Source organism: Nicotiana tabacum, chromosome 19, assembly GCF_000715075.1.
Source record: "Nicotiana tabacum cultivar K326 chromosome 19, ASM71507v2, whole genome shotgun sequence".
NCBI lineage: Eukaryota > Viridiplantae > Streptophyta > Magnoliopsida > Solanales > Solanaceae > Nicotiana > Nicotiana tabacum.
Window position 1 is genome coordinate 54,872,199 of NC_134098.1, and position 20,052 is coordinate 54,892,250.

The 20,052-nt window shown below is 35.8% G+C and overlaps 2 protein-coding genes across 2 annotated transcripts; one reads left to right on the forward strand and one right to left on the reverse strand.

The window, feature by feature from the left end:
- Window positions 1-3,909: 3,909 nt before the first annotated feature.
- LOC107824942 (NADH dehydrogenase [ubiquinone] flavoprotein 2, mitochondrial) lies at window positions 3,910-11,618 on the forward strand. The gene is made up of 10 exons (XM_016651766.2): window positions 3,910-4,106; window positions 4,224-4,256; window positions 4,368-4,433; window positions 5,787-5,903; window positions 6,210-6,287; window positions 6,384-6,489; window positions 6,601-6,647; window positions 10,941-11,018; window positions 11,113-11,178; window positions 11,264-11,618. The coding sequence occupies exons 1-10, from the start codon at window positions 4,041-4,043 to the stop codon at window positions 11,378-11,380; spliced, it is 774 nt and encodes a 257-aa protein (XP_016507252.1). The 5' UTR covers window positions 3,910-4,040; the 3' UTR covers window positions 11,381-11,618.
- Window positions 11,619-14,199: 2,581 nt separating this feature from the next.
- Window positions 14,200-19,287, reverse strand: LOC107824933 (transcription factor UNE12). The gene is made up of 6 exons (XM_016651753.2): window positions 18,639-19,287; window positions 17,348-17,455; window positions 16,805-16,870; window positions 15,951-16,016; window positions 15,125-15,202; window positions 14,200-15,020 (listed from the first exon to the last, which is right to left on the reverse strand). Exons 1-6 carry the CDS (start codon window positions 18,996-18,998, stop codon window positions 14,790-14,792), a joined length of 909 nt encoding a protein of 302 aa, XP_016507239.1. The 5' UTR covers window positions 18,999-19,287; the 3' UTR covers window positions 14,200-14,789.
- Between the last annotated feature and the right edge of the window lie 765 nt (window positions 19,288-20,052).

The following is a 20,052-nucleotide window of genomic DNA, read 5'->3' on the forward strand; positions in this document are numbered from 1 at the left end:
CTCCCGATCAAACTTTCCAAAAATCTTCCAATTTTTCAACTTTCGCTAATTTACGCCGAAACGACCTACGGACCTCCAAATCAACATATTAACACGCTCCTAAGATCGAAATCACTCTACGGAGCTATTGTAACCATCAAAACTCTATTCCGGAGTCGTCTTCACATAAGTCAACTTGCGGTCAACTCCTACGACTTAAACTTCCAACTTAGGGACTATGTGTCCCATATCACTCTGAAAATCTCCCGAAACCAAAACCAAACACCCCGTAAAGTCACGTAACCACAATATAACATAGAGGGAGCATAAATTAGGGGATCAGGTCTAAAATACTCAAAACGATCGGACGAATCATTACAAATGACCTACAAGCTTGTGCTGCTACCCAGCCTATAGGCGGTCTACCCAGTGTTCTATATTTCTATGCTCTGGAATAATTATGGTGATCTATCCCATGTATTATATTTCAGTTCAGTCCAGTTGGACAAGGATTTGACTTATGTTGAGGAGCTGTTGGCTATCTTGGACAGACAGGTCCAGAGTTTGAGATCAACGAACATTGCTTCAGTAAAGGTTCAGTGGAGGGGTCATCCGATCGAGGAGGTGACCTGGGAGATCAAGAACGACATGCATATTCGTTATCCTCACCTTTTCATCACTTCAGGTATGTCTCTATGCACGTTCGAGGACGAACGTTTGTTTTGAGAGGGGGAGAATGTAACGGCCTGATTGGTCATTTTATGTATTTGTGTCCCGTTTCCCTCTTTGATACTTCACACATGTGAATTTTTGGTTTTATAACTTGAGGGTTGGTTAGTTTCATTCCGGAAAGATTTTGGGTTGATTTGGACCCTTTGGTTCTTGGCTTAGAAGCCTAAGTTAGAAATGTTGACCAATATTTAACTTTTGTGAAAATGACCCAGGAATGGTATTGTGATGGCTCAGATAGGTTTGTATCATGATTTTGGACTTGGGCGTATACCTGGAATCGAATTCGGAGGTCTGTAGGTTAATTTCTGTTGTTTTGCCGAATATTGGTAATTTGAGATTTAGAAGTTTGACTGTAGGTTGACTTTTGGCTATCGGGTTTGGAATTTTGGATTTGGGACTTGGAATAGGTACGTTATGCTATTTAGAATTTGTCTGCAAATTTTGGTGTCAATTGGAGTTGGTTTGATAGGATTCAGATGCTTGGTTGCAATTCTAGAGGTTCTTGAATTTTTCTTAGAAATTCATGCGTTTTATATCTGATTCATAATTTTGGATGTTATTTTTATGTTTTGATCATGCGAGTGAGTTCATATGATATTTTTAGACCTGTGTGGATGTCTGGTTTGGAGTCCCGAGGGCTCGGATGAGTTTCGGGTGCGTTTCGACATTGTTTGGACTGAAATAGGATTTCCTGGTGTGCTGGTGCTCTGATGTCGCAATTGCAAGCACCAGCCTCATAATTGCGAGCATGGAAAGGAAGGCTTAGGTATCGCAATTACGATACCTTGTTCTCAATTTGCGAAGTACTACCTGGTTAGGGTAGGATCGCCTTTGCGATGGGAACAGGGTTCGCATTTGCGAACCCATTGTTGCATTTGCGACTTATCCCTTAGGCTATCAGTAGCCGATTTTGCGAGGAATTCTTCACAATTACGAACCCAGTGCCGCAATTGCAACATATGCAACTGAACAAAAGTTAGAAAAGTTAGGATTTAGGTCTCATTTTTCATATCCTAGAACCCTAGACTCCGTAGAAGGGGATTTGGAGAGGTGATTTTTATCTACAAACATTCGGTAAGTGATTATAATCAATATCATACTATATTTCATGATTATATCTTAGATTTAACATCAAATTTATGAGAAACAAATAGGAAAATTGGGATTTTTGTCAAAGTTTTGAAAAATGAAGATTTGAGTTTGGAGAGTCGATTTGGACTCAGATTTGAAAACTAATTGCATATATGGACTCACACGATTATGGGTAGTCCCAATCTACCCTTGGACTCTGGTTTTGACCAGACGGCCCGAGATTAACTTTTGTTAACTTTTTGAAAAATGTGCAAAGATCATAGTTTTATCTATTGTTGGTTTTCCTTACATTATTTGATGCTATTAAGTCATTTTTTGTTAGATTTGAGCTGTGTGGAGGCGAATTCTAGGGAAAAAAGCTATTTTCGAGGGCTAATTGGCCTAATTGAGGTAAGTATCTTACCTAGCTATGTGGGGGAGAAACTACCCTTAGGATTTGAGATTGATTGTGCTATTTGTGTTATGTGGAAGACGTGTACGCGAGGTGATGAGTGTGTACACGGTCTATATGTGGTATTTGACCGATTTAAGTTATTAGACCCTTTTTCATGTCTTTAATTAAATTGTCACATCATGTTATATCTTTCATTGTTAATCTATTCTTACATGTGTTAATCTACTCTTACATGCTTTATTTGACGTTGTTAGCACTTGTTCTATCTCTTACTTGATATATTCGCTCTCATATGCTTTAGTTGAAGTTGTTGCATTCCTTATCGTCTTGTTACCTCTTTATTGTTGCATTTCTCTTATTTGAAATTGTTATTTCGTGGGAATTATCTTCTTGTCGGGTTATTGGCGATGAAGTAGTGAAAGCTATCATCATATTGAGGTTGAAGTTGTTGATTTTTGAGATATCTTTCCTTGTTGAGTATTTCTCATTCATTATGTCATTATTGAGATTTCCGTAAACATTGTGGTTGAGTCATGGGCTATTTGTTATGGAAATATTGGTATTGTTATTTTTGGCAAGTTGTGGTAAATGGGCACTTGTGGTGAGAGCTGTTATTGTATTGTATTATTGATACACATGTGGTGGTATAAGAATAGAGGTTGATTCGCATACGGTGAGATAAGGCGTGCTTGATACACGTGTTGCTAGTAAGAGAATTACTTGAAGCCACGCGGTGAGATAAAGGGGCTAAAACGCGTGTAGCTATTTCTGGAAAAATAATTTTCAAAACTAAATGTAAGGCTCACGCGGTGATATAAGAAAATATTATGATTGAAATTGTGAAATGTGAATACGAGACGGTACCTCGAGTGCGATTCTTGTTGTACATTCCATATTGAAAAGGTTTAGTGTTTGAACAGTTCTTGTTGTTTTCTTCCTTGTCTTACCTGCTTTTGTTCGTATTTGATTACTTGTGGTTCTCATTATGTGTTCGCTTATTGTTGCCTTTTTGTCTTAAATTATGTCATTAGCCTACGTTATTAAACTGCTTTGTTATTATTCGTTTCTCTGCTTTCCGTTATTTGTCTTTATTATATTTTGTTCCGTTTATCTTGTCCTAATAGGTGTCTTGACCCGACCTCGTCAATATTCCACCGAGGTTAGGCTTGATACTTACTGAGTACCATTGTGGTGTACTCATACTATATTTCTGTGTATTTTTGTGCAGATCCAGGTACATCTGCCTGTAATGGACGCCAATGATTGATTAGCTACTCTTGGAGACTTCAAGGTACACCTACTCGACGTTCGCAGACCTCGAAGTCACCTTCTATTCTTAGTTGTATTACTGCTTATTTCTTGTTTCGAAATAGTACTGTATTTTTCGAGACTATTAGTACATTCTTGAAAAGCTTATGACTCTGTTCCACCATGTTTTGTGGAGTTTTGACAGTTGTACCGTTTGGGTTATGTTATGGTAGTTAATAGTTTTAATTTGATGTTTAAGTTATTATTTCTGCTATTTCTCAAAGCATGTTAGACTTATTTAGTTTTAGAGATTAGGTGTCAATCACGACATTTTAAGGTGGGAATTCGGTGTCGTGACAATTTCGTAATAATAAGCCCAAACGTATCTATGGCCCAGATGAGAGCCCAAATCCAGTTCTTGCAATTCTCTGTATGGGCCTGCCGGTTTATGGCCTTTATGAGGACACGCGAACAAGGGACGTGTGTGAGGCACGCCAAACCTTCAAAGTGAGACTTCCGATTTCTCCATTTCCTCGCACCAAAATCTCCATTTTCTCCGACCACCGTCTGCTCGGACATTTGCCGGAGACTAAAAATGTTCGGTCGCCTCGCTGCCCAACGCCTGAACGAGATCCGTACGGCCTTCCGTCGAACTCCTCAGGTCTAATCCCCATTTTATACCATATTTTCATTTCAAAATTAGAAATTCTGCATTTGCTTTCAGATTAGTGTTTACTTACTTTTAATCAAAATCTCTTCTTACTTCCGTGATTTTCAGGCATCGCGATCTTTTTCTACTGCACTCAACTATGTGAGTTCTTATCTAATTTGTATTCTCGGAGTTCTTAGTTCAGATTCGAAATTTGAGCATTCGATAGCGTGTTTATGTTTTTTGCTTGTTTTGATTTTTGATTGTACGCAGCACATTGATTCACCGGACAACAATCCGGACCTTCCCTGGGAGTTTAACGATGCAAACAAGGAAAAGGTTAGCATTGCTTGTAACATTGTTCAAAATTTGCGTTGCTCCGTTCTCTTATATGTCAAAAGTTTGTATCTTTGCTATTAGTGTTCTCTGTTTCTTACAGTGTGTGAAATTTGAGAGCTATTGTTAATTGGAAATGTTCAATGTGTTATGGCGGAGGATGACTTATGACATCTCCTTTACTATAGATTTCAAACAGGGGGATGTAGGCTTTAAGATATGGGTTCGGCTGAGTAGCTTTGCCCGAACCCTGTATGTGTTAAGCAATCCACTAAATACGTACATAAACTAAATTCAGAACCTAGTTACTAGCACTAAAGGTCATTGTCCTAGAATTCAAAACCCATAAAGTTCAAATTTGGATCCGCCTCTGGTTTCAAACTTTTTTAATTAGAATTTGCTTTCTGTGCATGCAACAACAACAACAAAAAACCTAGTATAATCCCACAAGTGTATTCTGGGGAGAGTTGTGTGTACGCATATTTTACCCCTACCTTGAAGGTATAATCCCACAAGTGGGATATGGGGCCTGGGGAGGGTAGTGTGCTTTCTGTGCATGCTTTAATGAAAATGTATTCTATTGTAAAATATGTATGTACTATTATCCATGTAAGCTATTTAGGTACCTGTCCAGCATTTGAATATCTGAACTTGGTTGAAAATTTGCGTAAAGATATGAATTTAGACGACCCAATTTTTTGAGGTTGGCTGCGAAATGAATAACAGTGCTTTGAAATGTTCTACCTTACAACATGGATCCAAGTTGCATCCGTATGAGAAGATTGTCTAATTGAGCATTTGAAACTTAATTTCTCATTTGGAAATGGATCGGAGAAAAGTTAGTTTCTTAAAAGAATCTTAGTGGTCAAAGGCTGTCCCCCATACCCAACCAAAAGAAAAAGCTAGAAGGAAAAAAAAATGAAAAGCGGTAATGACAAATAAAAGGAAAATAGCATGAATGCTTGTAGGTGATTAATGGTCTTCAAGATATATCACAGTTCCCTGTTTGTTGCTATGGGCCTATTGTACTCCTGCTATTCAGTAGCACCACTGATGCATTGACATCGAAATTGCAAAAGTCAGAAATATGCATTCTTAATCAGAGGTCATAAATTTAACTTTTAGAATTTACCAAACGAAAAGAAAACGTATAATACGAAACTTCATGCATCATAGAGGTAACTAGAATGGAGATTTTTGAAATGTTTTTTGAATGTTGATTAGCTTCAATATCAGAAAATTTCCGCAGTAGCGTACTTAAATTGACTCGTATGCGTCTTTATAATTGGTAATTCTTTTTTAAATTTGCTTATCCTCTATCTTGAGTCCTACTTAATCCGCCCATGCAATGCACAGGTGAAGGAGATTCTGTCTTTCTATCCATCCAACTATAAGCAATCTGCAGTGATTCCTTTGCTGGATCTTGCACAGCAGCAAAATGGAGGGTGGCTTCCTGTTTCAGCGATGAATGCAGTATGTTGACACTGTTCAGATTGATACTTGCACTTTTTGCCTTATTTCTTTACAATTAATCAGCATTTGATTGCTAAAACCAGTTCAGCTTTAGTTCTTGCCACAACAATATTTGAGTTATTTGTCATATGTTTATTAACTTGATATTCATATTACTCCCTGAACTTGATTTTCCTTGTGTTACCCTCAAAATTAGCACGATGTAAATTTACCTTAACTTAATCAGGGGTTATTTTTTCTAAATTCTTCCTTCTTTGGCTAAACAGGCATTCAAAAGTATCTAATCCAGTCTTCTAAATGTTTAAGGTGGCTAAGGTTATTGAAGTCGCCCCAATTCGTGTATATGAGGTTGCAACCTTCTATACGATGTTCAACAGGACAAAAGTGAGTAGATTTTCTTGACCTTTTGGCTTGTGCAAGTGCAGGAAATATAAAATCACCTTTACTTAAAATAGCTTACTCAGTTTCTTGTCCTTTTAGGTCGGCAAATACCACCTTTTGGTTTGTGGCACAACACCTTGTATGATCCGTGGTTCAAGAGGTATCGAAGAAACTATACTGAAACACCTGGGAGTAAAGCGCAATGGTCAGTGTTTTATGAAGATCTTTCTAATTATTTTGTTAACATTTCTAATAATCCTACAAATCCTATTGTAAAATGTTCTTATTCTGGTTTATGACTTCGTCGTGTATGCAGAAGTAACCAAGGATGGCTTATTTTCTGTTGGTGAGATGGAATGCATGGTGAGTCATTATTTATACATCTTATTGATGTTGACCTTGTCCTCTTTGGTGCCTTGACAGCATATTCTGCGTGACAGCTTTTGTGAACTATTTTGGCTTTTATTTGCTTTCCAGACACAAGATCTGATCTTGAGATTGGTATTTGTGATGCTTAACTGTTATGCAATAAGTCACATGACTATGCTTGAGAGTTGTGACTGGTAGTAACCAAATTAAGGAAAGTAGAAGTCGGCTTATTTTAATGTTCGATGGCAGGCACTTTGGCTGATAGTAGCTTGTAAGGCAAATATATTAGACAGCAGATGTTTTCTCAGCTTGCTGCCTTGGCTATAGTAGTTCTTATGATCAATGTATCTTGTAGTTTTGTGATGCATATGCACTCGTATACTCTTAATAGCAAGCAAACCTGCTTCTGTGACATTTTGAAATAAATGTTGATGTTTTTTGATCCAATAATATCATTAGTCAGTGATCATCCATCTAGAAAAATAATACTTGCAATCAATTGTCAAATAACAATGTAAAAATCCTCTTTCCTAAATCATATAGTATCTTGTTTAGAAGCAAATCTGTAATTGGAATAAAAACCTCCAATACACTTGGTCTGAAAACCTTAAGCCCATAATTTAGACGGCCAAGAAAGAAGCTCCAAATCACTATTTTGCTTAAACAGATAATGAGTAATTCAACAACCTAATGAAAACAATGAAGAATCTACGAAAGCAATGGCGACCCAACCTCAACACCAGGTTCATGGTGATTGAAGTAATCTGCTTGACAATTTCTGCAGAACTGAAAAGGTCAATCACATGCTTGTAGACACGCATCACAAACCAGTCCCATGTATTTGTGCCTTCTCCACGGGGAGACTTTCTAAGTGCCCGTTTCAAAACTCGATGCTGTTTTTCTTGATGAACCCGTGATCATGATTAAGTTCAGAAAATAAGGCATTATTTGCTATTGTGAGCCCCAGCTTATGGAGAAACCAGATTCAATCAGGATTTAGTTCATCTAACACACATGCCATGGGCTCAACTTAAAGAAAGAAGATGAAATAATCTTCAAATTACCCTAAGTTTTGAAAAGATTCCCGGGTATACTACAATTATACTAGAAGGGTTGGCTAGGGTGGTTTCTAGAAAACATGAAGATAGAAGACGTTGTAAGAAGCTATTTTCTATCACTTTCTCCCTCTAGTGCTCAAGTTCATGTGCATGCTTGTGTGTCATCACCTCATTGGTCAAAGCTCAAGTGTCCACAGAAGTGTTTTGACATGCTAAAGTTGCACTGAGGTGAGACCTTGTAATGTCCTGATGTTTGTGGTGCTAAACCAAGGTTTGATAAAACTGCAAAGTGCCCTAAACCTGCTTTCCTGCTTCATCCGTTCGTCCAGTGTTCATGGTCCTTAGGTTACTATACTACGCACATTAGTTTTGGTCTACAAGGGTACATTGGACTCTTGTCTGGTTGGCAAGTAGAAACATATCCAGTGACAGCCATAAACTGGCCTCCTAACAACTTTGGCTAGTATGATAACCCACACAGGTCTGTGGTTATGGATTGGAACTTCCAGTGTATAATGGTGTACATGGAGACATGGACAACACAAGCTTTATTTGGACGGATACACAATTGATTCCCCCTGTACCTGAAGTAAAGGGACAGAAGGTATCAGTAAGTGGGGTAAATGAATTCTTTTTTAACCCTGCAACATGAGCAACTTGTTGAGGAATTTTTTTCCCCTCATAATCCTTTTGATGGGTTAGTCCTGGTTAAATTAGGGCCACTAAAGACTTGAATTCTTGGACTGCTGAGAGGATGCCTTTCTTGGTTGAATGGTTTTTAGATACATGTGAAGAGAAAGATATGATATACAGGGAAATACTATTCAAAATGAGAGAACTCATCTTTACTGTTAATCAGCCAGTTTTCTCAAACTGTATTCTCCTATATTTTGTTTGTGATGATTTAATCTGACTAGATATTTCCTTGATAACCATGAAATATTCGGTGGTGGATAATGGGCCCGCCCCTAACTCAGTGCTGACAAATAACCAACTCCCAAACTCATGCCAGGCTTTTGTACGCGGCAAGGTTTGAATCCCTGACTTGCGCTTAACCCACACATCAGAAACTGCACTTTTACCACTTGACCAAAGCTTTGGGTCTAAATTTGACTAGATTAAGTTCTTACTGTTACGTTATTGTGGCCAATGCATTGAATCCGGTGGACCATGCCGAGACCTGAATTGGGTATCTGAAAGGGTTACGAACTTCTAACTTGGAACCATGGAAAAGTCGTGACAGTTATAAAGATATATTACACACCAAAGAAAAAGCATGGAGGGAAAGATGAAAGACTTTGTCTTTGCTTCTAGCTTTTGCTGACACCCGTATCTCAAAACCTATTTCTTACTAGCTTAGGTCCTACTAACCATTCTTGTAAAGGCGTAAGATATGATTCTGGAAGTGAGGTGGAATTTACTGTTCAGTGACAAGTTATGCTTATCCATCTGACTTCAATTTGACTAGAGGTAAAGAAAACATGGAAAATGCCAATAAAATCCAAATACGTTACTGCATGAGTCAATTATCTGTTCAGATCCTGCGGAGATTTATTCTCTATTTGACTATGAGGATTGAACGGTTAGGGCTTACCTCTTGCTATTTAGAGCAAAAGGCACCAGAGGATGAAACACTATTAAAAAATGTGCAATATGGTCAATAACTACAAGGTACAGCTCTTAAGTCCTAATACCATTTCCCTAACATTGGTGGTCCTTGTAATATTGGCAGCCAAAATTGTTACATGCGACTCAAGTGACAACCGTAAAAAGGTAATTTCGAATAGCATCTTTGTTACTGAACGTGACAATGTTTTTTTTTGGTTCTTTTTATTTTTATTTCATTTGCTTATAATCTGTGAAGGTGTGTTCACGAAATGGACCTGAATAGATCGGAATGATAGATATAGAGGCTTCATATAATTGACCCCATCTAATTTGGATTGAGGTGTAGTGGATTTTGGTTTGAGTTGCATATGATTATTTCCGGCAGCAAATTATGTCGTTGACCATATCCTATAAACCTATCTGAGGAAAGGTGAGAAAAAATTCTAGTAGAACTTGCAGGACCCAAAGTCGTACCTTACTTATAGTTCTGATCTTCTACTTTTATAACCTATTGCTTTTCATCTTTGCTTACTTGCATTGAAATGCAAGAGTTTAGCCAGAGTGGTAGTGAAGATGTGAATTTACTTTCTCATTTTATCCCTTTATTCTAGTTTTTTTTTGTTATCTGATTGCGTTCCTTATGATTCATCTGTTTAAAGATAAGAAATCAGCTGTATTCCAAATTTCTTTGCTGGGAATTCTCATTTATGATTATCCATAGCTGAAGATTACAGTAGAATGCCTGCCTTTATACAATCCATTTCATCTTGTAATTTCGATTAATTAGAACAATTATGACTAGTGTTTTAACCACATTCAGGGTTCACAAATTGGGAAGCAGGCAGGACTTTAGATTTAGGGCTGTGTTGCTATGCCAAATAGCTAAAATTCCCCTTTGGTTTAGATCAACAACAAAATAAAGTATTTGTTGAGATATTGTTAATTTGTTTTTTAATGGAAAAAATGTTTAAGTTCCCTCCACCCCAACCCCAATAATGGGTTGAATTACATGGACTTCCTTTGTTGTCTAACAGACCCAATGGACCTCCATATGATTTGAAGAATATACCTCTTTCTATGAAAGTTTAAGAATATGCCCTTAGCTTTGAGGGGTATATTACTGGGATCCCTCCTTGCATTAGACGTGTTAAAAGCAAACTTATCCCATATTGCTTTCTGATAATCCCATCCTTGATCAGGCGGGTTCTCGGTCTTTAGAGGTGAAATCATCTTTTTTTACTTTCTATTATTTTGTGAACAGTGGGGGAAAAGATAATTGGATTGACAGGTAAAAACTGGCACTCTACTTTTATATTTCCAATATCAGCTTAATTTAATGATAGTGTAAGGGACATACTTATGAAGGACAACTTCGTAAACTAAAGGGGATTGTGTGGGGACAAGGGGGTTGTTGTGGTTCTTAATCTAGATGGAAGAGTGGGAAGGCTATTAGTGTTGTTTAAACTACTGTGACATCCTTCTAACTTTCCATGCATTGGAGGCGCTTCAGCAAGGAACCACTGATTGGTGCTTATATTTGTTCCATAATGTTGAACACCATTCGAGTCATTACTTATTTGACATATAACCATTTCGATATTGTACCTCATTTTTGTGGTAGGGGTGCTGTGTAAATGCTCCAATGATGACGGTAGCTGACTATTCCAATGGTTCTGAAGGATATAAATACAATTATTATGTGAGTTATTACTTTAATCCTGTTTTTATTGCTAGTTGTTTAGTCTTGTAGTAATAAGTATTTCGAGCTCAATTGGTCTCCTTTCTTTCTGCAGGAGGATCTGACTCCAAAGAGGGCTGTAGAGATTGTTGAGGCGTTCAGGAAAGGTGAAAAACCACAGGTAAGATGACTATGCTGCATATACTAATTTTATTGTGCATAATGATATTACTGCATTATTGATCGGCATGCTTTTCATGTTTCAGCGGGGCACTCAAAACCCAGGTCGTTTAAATTGTGGACCAGAAGGAGGAAATACTACATTATTAGGTGAACCTAAGGCTCCTCCTTGCCGGGATTTAGATGCTTGCTCTGCCGAATAAATTTGTTGTTGTGTTCTTAATAATGCAAAACAGTGGGGAGAGGCATCCCAGGTCATATGCAGTAAATTACTGACTGCACCGAAGTTTAAAGATTGTCTCCTGCCTGTTAGTATGATTACAGGTGTTGATTTTTGTTTCTGGTGAAGGTCCTTGTTTTGGGTCAGGATGTCATATTTTGCCGAAAAGCTGCTTTGATACAGATTGGTTAGTGTACAATTAATAAGAATGAATTGACAAATCAGTTGCTTTTCCAATTGGAGTAGGAGCAATGGAAGTGCTGTTAGGCATCTACGATAGGAAAAAAGAGATGTTCTACTTAATAAATAGAGTAAATTTCACTTTACACCCTTACCCATTTAGATAAGGGAAACAGTACACTCTTCACCTTTTGAATGGGCAAGGGAACCCCCTTGACCCTAAGTCAATTAGCAAAATGAATAAAAATGGTTGCCGGAGATTGCTGGAATACTGGTTTTTGTTTAAACCATTACTTGCGAAGTTGCAGCATACTGATTTATTTATTTCCTTTACAAATTTAAAGGAATTTTATTTGTCAAAACAGTTGGAAATCGAGAAGCTTGTATAAGATGTATGATGCATTAGTTGAATTATTAGTGGTTTACATACGCTTAAAGCTTATGTTAGTTGCATCATCAAATTGTACTTTGGATAATATAAGCTATGAGCAAGTTTTCAATTAGTCATAATGCAGTTAAAAGGAATGCGGAAGTTAAAACTTCTTTAGCACGTGCGGCATATTGACAACAATAATTTTTCTTTCTGTAAATTCCGGCAAGGGTTTGCAAGCACCGGCAACAATTAATTCATTTTGTTGTTTGATTTTTGGTCAGAGGGGGTTCCCTTTCTCATTCAAAAGGTGAAGGGGGTATTGTTTCCCTACACTAAAAGATTAAGGGGGTAATGCCAAATTTACTCTAATAAATAAATTAGAACTGGCATTCAGAATTTAAGATTTTACTATCTTCTTAGTTGCACAATGACTGGAATTGGAGACGAAGCTACTATTCTGAGTTCTGAGTCTTGTTATTGCGTTTATGCTGGTACACCAATTGCCATTCTCAATCGTTTGTTTATTTTAATTTATAATTGTGTTTGATTGCACATGAAATCTAAAGACTTTTGGCACATACCTAAAGTATCTTAGAACTTGTAATGTCAGATATCATAACGTTTCTATTGTTATAGGGGTGTCATTACGGGTATAGTCGAAAATTTAAGTTAAAGAGTTTTTTTACATCGTATAGTGGAAAATTTAAAGTTAAAAGAGTTTTTTACATTACATTCGTATTAAACAGAAAAAGCAGTAAGTCATACTATAATTTTTCTTTTAACAATCTAATACTATACAGACACTTTGTCTTGTGCTGAGTTTTTTTTGTACAAAGTAGATCAATAAGTGTTGAATATATTTGTTTGAGATGTAAATTAGTGAAGTTATGTATCAAAGTTGAAATAATGGTAAACAATCTTTTAAATTTGTTTATCAGTTTGGATTGATATGGAAATAAAAACTCGTCATTTTAGGGAGGCTGAATCGCTTTTGTTGAGGGTGCTACATTTAGAGGCATGTATAAGATACTCAATTTGATTGGATAGTCAGCTGTTTGGTACCCTGTATTATCAGTATATTTTAATATTTTGTATCTTCCAATACGAAGAGAAAGGTTGTGTTAATGTATTGGATAAAATACTTAAATAAATTACTCGAATGACATTAGCGACTCCCACTATACAATGTGGATGAAGTTGCAAATGAAAATCCAGCTCTAAATCTAATAGAGTATTATATAAAAGAGACAATACAAAAATTGACACTTTATAAAGTCGACTTTTTAACTTTAAGATTTCTTAATTAGACACCAGAGCACATGCTTTTTAATTATTTATTTTCTACTTGGTCCAATTTAAAGCCTCAGATTTATGGGGATTTAAAGCTCATTAAGTGTTGCCAATTAGAATTTTTTCCATTTCTAAAGCTTAAATTCAAGATATCTCGTCAAGAGTGAAAATGTCTTATTTATCCAACAACAACAGTTAGTGCTTACCAAAGCACATGTTTTAATCCGCCACCAAACCCTTCAAAGTCTTTGATAAAAGTTGATTGTTGAAATTTGAGCAGAATAATGAAAGTTCAAGTCAAATTACTATCATAGGACCAACCCAAAAGGATTATCCCAAGTTATTATTACTCCATGATATAAGGAAAGAAAATATTATAAAGTATAGAAGCAAAATGGGAAACAGCTTTCCGTCAGAGCTACCTTTTTCATTCTCTCTCCAATGATGCTTCTCAATAATGATTCAGGAGAAATTAGAGAATTAAGTCAAACCACTTTCACAAACCAACCACGCACGCTTTGAAAAATCGAAAACAACTCAAAATTAAGACCCTTTTTAAAATAAAATAAAATAAAATCTATCTTGGACTATAAATCTTAGGTCATGGGACAACAAAAAAACTATTATTTTTGATAACGATAATACTAGAATTATCTAATCTGTTTTAGTGTGTATGACACATTATTATTTTTGGTCCGTTCTAGAAATAATGACATATTTTTAAATTTAAAAACAATTAACATAAATATTATGACATATTTAAAGCCAAAAACGTCAAAGACAAAGATACTATTACATATTTTAAATCACAAGTTTCAAAAGTTTTTATTTATTTTCTTAAACTCCATCCCAATTCAAACTAAATCAAATAAATTAGAATTAAAATGAATAGATTAATTTGGAACATCTCAACTATTCCTCTAATAGGCAAAGAGAAAAAGGTAGTAGTAACATTATTTGTCTCCGAAAATTTGAAAGGTAATATCTCATATTTTTCATCTCACTTTATTGAACACTAAGCAATTGACCACTAGGCCACTCAATCACACGGTGCAAACAAAAAAACTACTAATATTGTCACCAGCACTGAAATACATTACACTTAATTTATTACATATAAATTATGTCATAGTTTATATATACCGAGTATTAAAGGGCCCCAAAATCCACTAACAAAACAGAGAGCCCCCACCATACAAGTGCTTCTACATCCACCACTATATCCTCTAGTCCCACCAATCATTTCTTTTACTCAAGAAAACACATCACATGAGGAGAACTTTGACAATTTCTCTTCTGCTTGAATTAAACCACATATCAATGACAGAAAAATGGTTACTTTATACATAAATATTGAACCCTGTCTTTAACTAAAGATAAATAGTACTCTTAATAAGTAATAGCAGGAACCATGGCTGTGGGACCATCCACTCCCAAAGAGAATTCTCAGGGTCATTAGCATGTTGTCACCTTTCTAACAATTTTTTATTTTTTTTTAAAATAACCGTAGTGTTCGAGCCGGTTTAGTGTTCGAACCAGTTTTGGGTCTCTAAGGAGGAGGATTAGTTTCTGGCTTAACAAGACTTGATGTATCTGGTGGTTGAGAGTGGTAAATTGCTGATGCAAGAGAAATAGGCATAATACATAGTGCTTTAGACTGAAGAAATTGCATTGCAGAACCAACATTTTCTTCCATAAGTTTGGCCACTTGCCTTTCTGTACCATCACTTGACCACTTTTCCCAGGCTGGTTGGTTATTTCCAACTTCACTGCTCTCTTCCTAAATAAGACAAGCCACAAAAAGGGATAAAGTATTAAGTGATAGGTTGGACAATTCTGCAAAAAAAGAAGTCTAATAAGCTTATTATTATAATTAAAAAGAACCTCTACTGATGATATTGGAATGTCTGTAACAAGTGGTGCAACTGCACCAGCTCCTCCCAACCTACTCATGCTCAACACCTGTAGCATCATATATTATTTTATAACTAAAGAAAAAGTACCAAGAAGCTCAATAATGCAAAAAAAAAGTACTGATTCAAAAGGAGAAAACAAAAGGAAAAAATCTAGTGCTACCCCCCTCAAAAGAGGAAAGGTAAACTTTTCCATGATGTAAGTGGAGATCCTTTATGGCATCTCATTTCACTATTTTTTTCCAAGTAAATTATCTGATAGGTTTCCACCCACTAAACTTCCTTTCAATACCATACTTAAGGGAAGATGTTCACTAACCAATATTTAAACATGTAGACATCAAATTCAACTAAGTATAATTTGGCACTGCAGAGAACAAACTGGGCTGTAGGATCGCCGTGAGGTAAATGCTTACATACAAAATGATATGGGAACATTTCTTGAAACAAAAATCCACTGAAAAGGGCAATGCAAAAACATATATCTATAGAACTATGCTCTATGAAGGAAATTTAAAACAAATGAATGAATATTACGTAGAGAGAATTATAGTTTAAGAAATTATATGCAGAAAATCTAAGCACGCCAAAATTCTAGTTTCTGCACTTTTGGGAGTACTACATTCACGACATATTTGCTAAATTAATACTATTTATGTGGATCTTGTGAATATTTATTGGTAATACCAAGATTTGCATTTCCGAAGTAGCTTCTCAACCCAAATTAACATCAATAGGTTCAACATGTTTAGACTGATCCCAGACTGAAACTTTTGAAAAGACTTGGTTTAACGTACCTTCACTTGCAGGCGTAGGAACTTGACATAATCTACAATTTCATCAAGCATTACAGCTCTATCAGTCTGCAAGACCAACAGAAAAAGGAAAAAAGAGTTGACAAATACTGATATAACAAACTTAACAAAACGTTAAATCACAGTAACTTTAACATGCCAAATATTGTTTATATCTGAAGCTTGTTGCACCAGAAGAATAAGAAGTGTTTGAATGTTTGCATCAACCAATAAATGATTACCATCTCTCAAGACCATCCAATCTCCTTTAATTATCAATGGAAAAAAGACAGGTGCAATAATCTAAATGGGAGATCTGCTTAATACAACATGTGTTCCTATACTGAAATATCCAAATGTATGCCTTCTAATAGTGACTACCGAGCATAAAATGGAGATCAGGAACAATTTAATGCAGTATCCTCATAATAATAGGCTCATAATCTACAGGATTAGGGAAGGAAATAACGGCACATGAATTTCAAGTTTCTAACTGTTTCTGGCAAATTAAAAGACACATGAGAATAGTAAAAAACTGTAAACATGGGAAAGTCATATCCATGTGAGACTACTATTTATGAATGAAGAGTCTTTTAGTTCTTCATTGTATAAGTCCCTATATTGCTTCTCTATCATTAAAAGCATCATAACTTGAACAGATCCAAAAAAGTTGGGAGTTGCCAGTCACTAATTTCTTCAAATATTGTTCCATCATTTTTGAACCCTCGACATATGCATAAAGCCCACAAAAGAAAACGATGACTACAAAGATGTTTTGCCCTCTTCCTTTCTATCTTTTCAACAGGATGTTCAGAGAAAGTGAAATTGAGTTCACTATGTAAAAGATGAAAACTGACCTTATTGACACTGGGAACCAACTCTTGCAATGCTCTAATTCTTTCTGCTATCCTCTCTCTACGTAACTGCGGTTAAAAAATAGAATCTGTTAGAATGGTAAAGTAACAGCAATTGAAGACTAGGAAACAGGACAATAAACATAGTATTAAACCTTACACCAATGCTTGGAAATAGAATCTTTACTTCCTAGCATAGAACTGAATTCTACAATAACACATTCTTGGCAACTTATGATCATTGAGTATAGGGATTTCCATTTCAGAACATCTGATGCTTATAGATACTATGAACAAGTAATTTTCTCATTAATGTACAGAATATAACATGACTTAGTTAGATCCCACGTGAAAAATAACCTTTCACGCTGAGGAGCTTAATTGAACATGATTCATCTACAGTGAAAAATGCAACCATAAAATTTCTTTGGTCCAAACACTAGAAGCAACAAAGGCATACGATCCTTGTAAAAGAATTTGCATAACTATAGAATACTCTACACATCATCTATCTGAAAGACCATAGCAGCTGTAAGAAAATCATACCCTCTCTGCTATGCTGTGTGGATCAGTGGCTTGTCCTCGCCTTGCTCTCACCCTTGGACGTATTGCTGGGGGATGCGGCATTGAAGGCATTGGTTGGCCATGAAAACCCTGCAAAGATTAAACCTTGCCATTAATCTTTATAGTATCTCAAGGAAACCGTTGGTAAAATCACTTTGTAAAAGCCCAAAATTCTTCATATTTAGACTTTTCATAAAATATCATCTATACGCGTCAAGCCCCCTTCTCTAGGTGGGTTTGCAACTCCAATTGTCCAAAGCTAGCAATGCTAATGTCAAAATGAAATATCCTATATGATCTCTAGCTTGAATACAAAAACCTGATTCTTTACTCCAAAGTATACATGACTAAATGCACCCAAGTCCAGAAAAGGAAAAATAGAAGTAAGAATTTGAACTTTCCACTTACCAAGCAAATACATAAACTATCAAAGTTAGAGAGTCAACTGGAGGTGAGCTCGAGCTGAGCTCCAATGGAGACTCAGCAGAAGTTTCTAGATGCAGCAATTGTGCGAAGAAGAGAGAGAAGAAGAAGGAGAAGAAAGAAATGGAAAAATGAATCTCATTTTATTGATACTTCAGATACAGACTTATATACAAACTAAGGAGGAAAATTAATCTTAACATAAACCTTTGAGTTTAAGTTTTGTGCATAAAGATTTTTTACACTATAGATTAAGTTAGACCTATTACGACATGTAAATCTTCAGAGCCAGCTTCATATGTTAACTCGGAATAGAGTAATGACCAGCTATTACAGGTTAAATTGTACTGACAGTGCCCCTAAAAAAACTATGCACTGCCACTGATATAACTTAAATCCTAAACTTTTTCCCTCTGTATTTTTAATTCCCAAAAATAAGGTGGAGCTAACAAATGCCAGTTTCAAACGAGAAATCAATCCAGAAAAATTAGGAAAACAACAAAAAGTAGAAAGGTAAAAACTTTCTAGCAAAACACTCTAAACCAACTTGCTAAAAAAAGTTCCAAGAATAAAAACAAATTATCACAGTAAAGTTAAGTCATTGTTTTCAAGGCAGCCAAGAACAAAGCAAGAAGCTAAAAAACAAAAACCAAGAAAAAATATACTCCTAAGTAACAGTTACAAGTTTGAAACTTATGATCTTAAATATGTCAGCTATAAGTGCTTCTGATCAAGGGTAAAATAATTTTTTAAAAGTTAAATCGGTCCAAATTTAGAAAGAGATCAATTCTTTTTTATCAGACTAAAGAGGAAATAGGGCCAAATAAACTGAAGTAGGAGTAATAGTTACAGGTTTGACAGAAGAAGAAGCTCTGCTATCAACAATATCATCCCTAAATCTCCTTCCAGGTACTGCTGAAGCATCATCCATCTTCATAAATCCACTTTTCCCTCCCTCTAAACTCAACCCCAATGGAAATGAACCGGACTGAGATGGATGATGGAATCCGCCACCACCACCTAGTCCAACACCAAGACCCATTCCGGAAAACTGACCCGACCCATCGCCGGAGTTTAGCTGCAGCATCATCGCCGGCGGTATTGCTCCGGCGTCATTTCCCGCCAAATTTTGTTCTGCTCCGTTATAGGTTGGAAATCCCAAGATTTGGTCAAAGAAATCATCTGGTCCCTCTGATGGGTTGTTAGCCATAGCTGTAACAGATTTTTTTTCTCGACCACCTTAATTTCTCAGAAAAGCAATTAGTAAGTGTTCTTTTTTAACATGTGTAATATTAGATGTACAAACTAGTACTTAGTACTACTCACAAGTACTTGTGTGTACATATATAGGAAAAGAAATGGAAGTGTGTGTTTTGAGTGTTTCTGTGTGTGTTTTGTTTGGTTGCTGCTACTTTCTATAGAACAGTGAGAGCGATGAAGAAAATATAAAGCATATGGTGTCACCAAAAGCTTTTTTATTAATAAATATATTGTCCAATAGTGTTACCCAAATAAAAGCAATTGTTTAAATATTTCTCTTTTTGTTAAAAAAGCTTTGATTAAATGCTTTATGTTTAAATTTAGTCCTATTGCTCAAGTGGGATAAAAAATTTCTCCTTTTTTAGTTTTCACTAGTTGAAATCAGAAAAGTCGTTCTATGGTACATTAAAAATTAATACATATAACTTTTGCAAAAAAATGACTTAAATAACCATGGATAATTTTTTTTTGGGTAAAAAACATTTTTCGTTTAATAAACTAGGAAATGATTGAAATAGCCAAAAAAGAATCAGAAGGAGCTTTGTCTCCAATCTTAAATCACAGAAGTTGGCAGATAAGCGAGAACATTATTAGGAATAAACAGAAACCAAAAAAATTGGAAAATCCTTATTGACTTTTTAGTTTTTCAAGTAGAAGCAAACAAGTGGTTATGGCAAAAATTGACACCCATGCCAAATGGCACACAAGCTAAATCTGAGAAAGTGGTTATAAAGTTGGACATAAACTAGTATTTTGATGGAATTTGGCCTTACTTGTTTGTCCGAGCATTTCCACTTTAACTAAACCTCTACTTTATCCAATAGATTAGTGTTATAAACAACTGATTATATAACATCTTTTAAATATGCCAATAATGCCTAACTCAAATTACTAAAAGTTCACAAGCTCTGCAACTCTTTACCAAATCACATGTGAGTTACTCTACTGTAATACAATCAGTCATATCTTAGCCACACAATCTTTCATGTGGTCTGTATTTTCTT

Bases quoted from the DNA above. Each gene is read 5' to 3' on its own strand.
- LOC107824933 (XM_016651753.2), bottom strand. From the start codon at position 18,998: ATGGCTAACAACCCATCAGAGGGACCAGATGATTTCTTTGACCAAATC. The intron at 17,456-18,638 runs GTAACTATTACT...TAATCTTTGCAG, and splicing joins CTTCTTCTTCTGTCAAACCT to GGTTTTCATGGCCAACCAAT. The intron at 16,871-17,347 runs GTATGATTTTCT...TTTTAACCGCAG, and splicing joins CACACAGCATAGCAGAGAGG to TTACGTAGAGAGAGGATAGC.
- LOC107824942 (XM_016651766.2), top strand. From the start codon at position 4,041: ATGTTCGGTCGCCTCGCTGCCCAACGCCTGAACGAGATCCGTACGGCC. The intron at 6,490-6,600 runs GTCAGTGTTTTA...TCGTGTATGCAG, and splicing joins CCTGGGAGTAAAGCGCAATG to AAGTAACCAAGGATGGCTTA. The intron at 6,648-10,940 runs GTGAGTCATTAT...TTTTTGTGGTAG, and splicing joins TTGGTGAGATGGAATGCATG to GGGTGCTGTGTAAATGCTCC.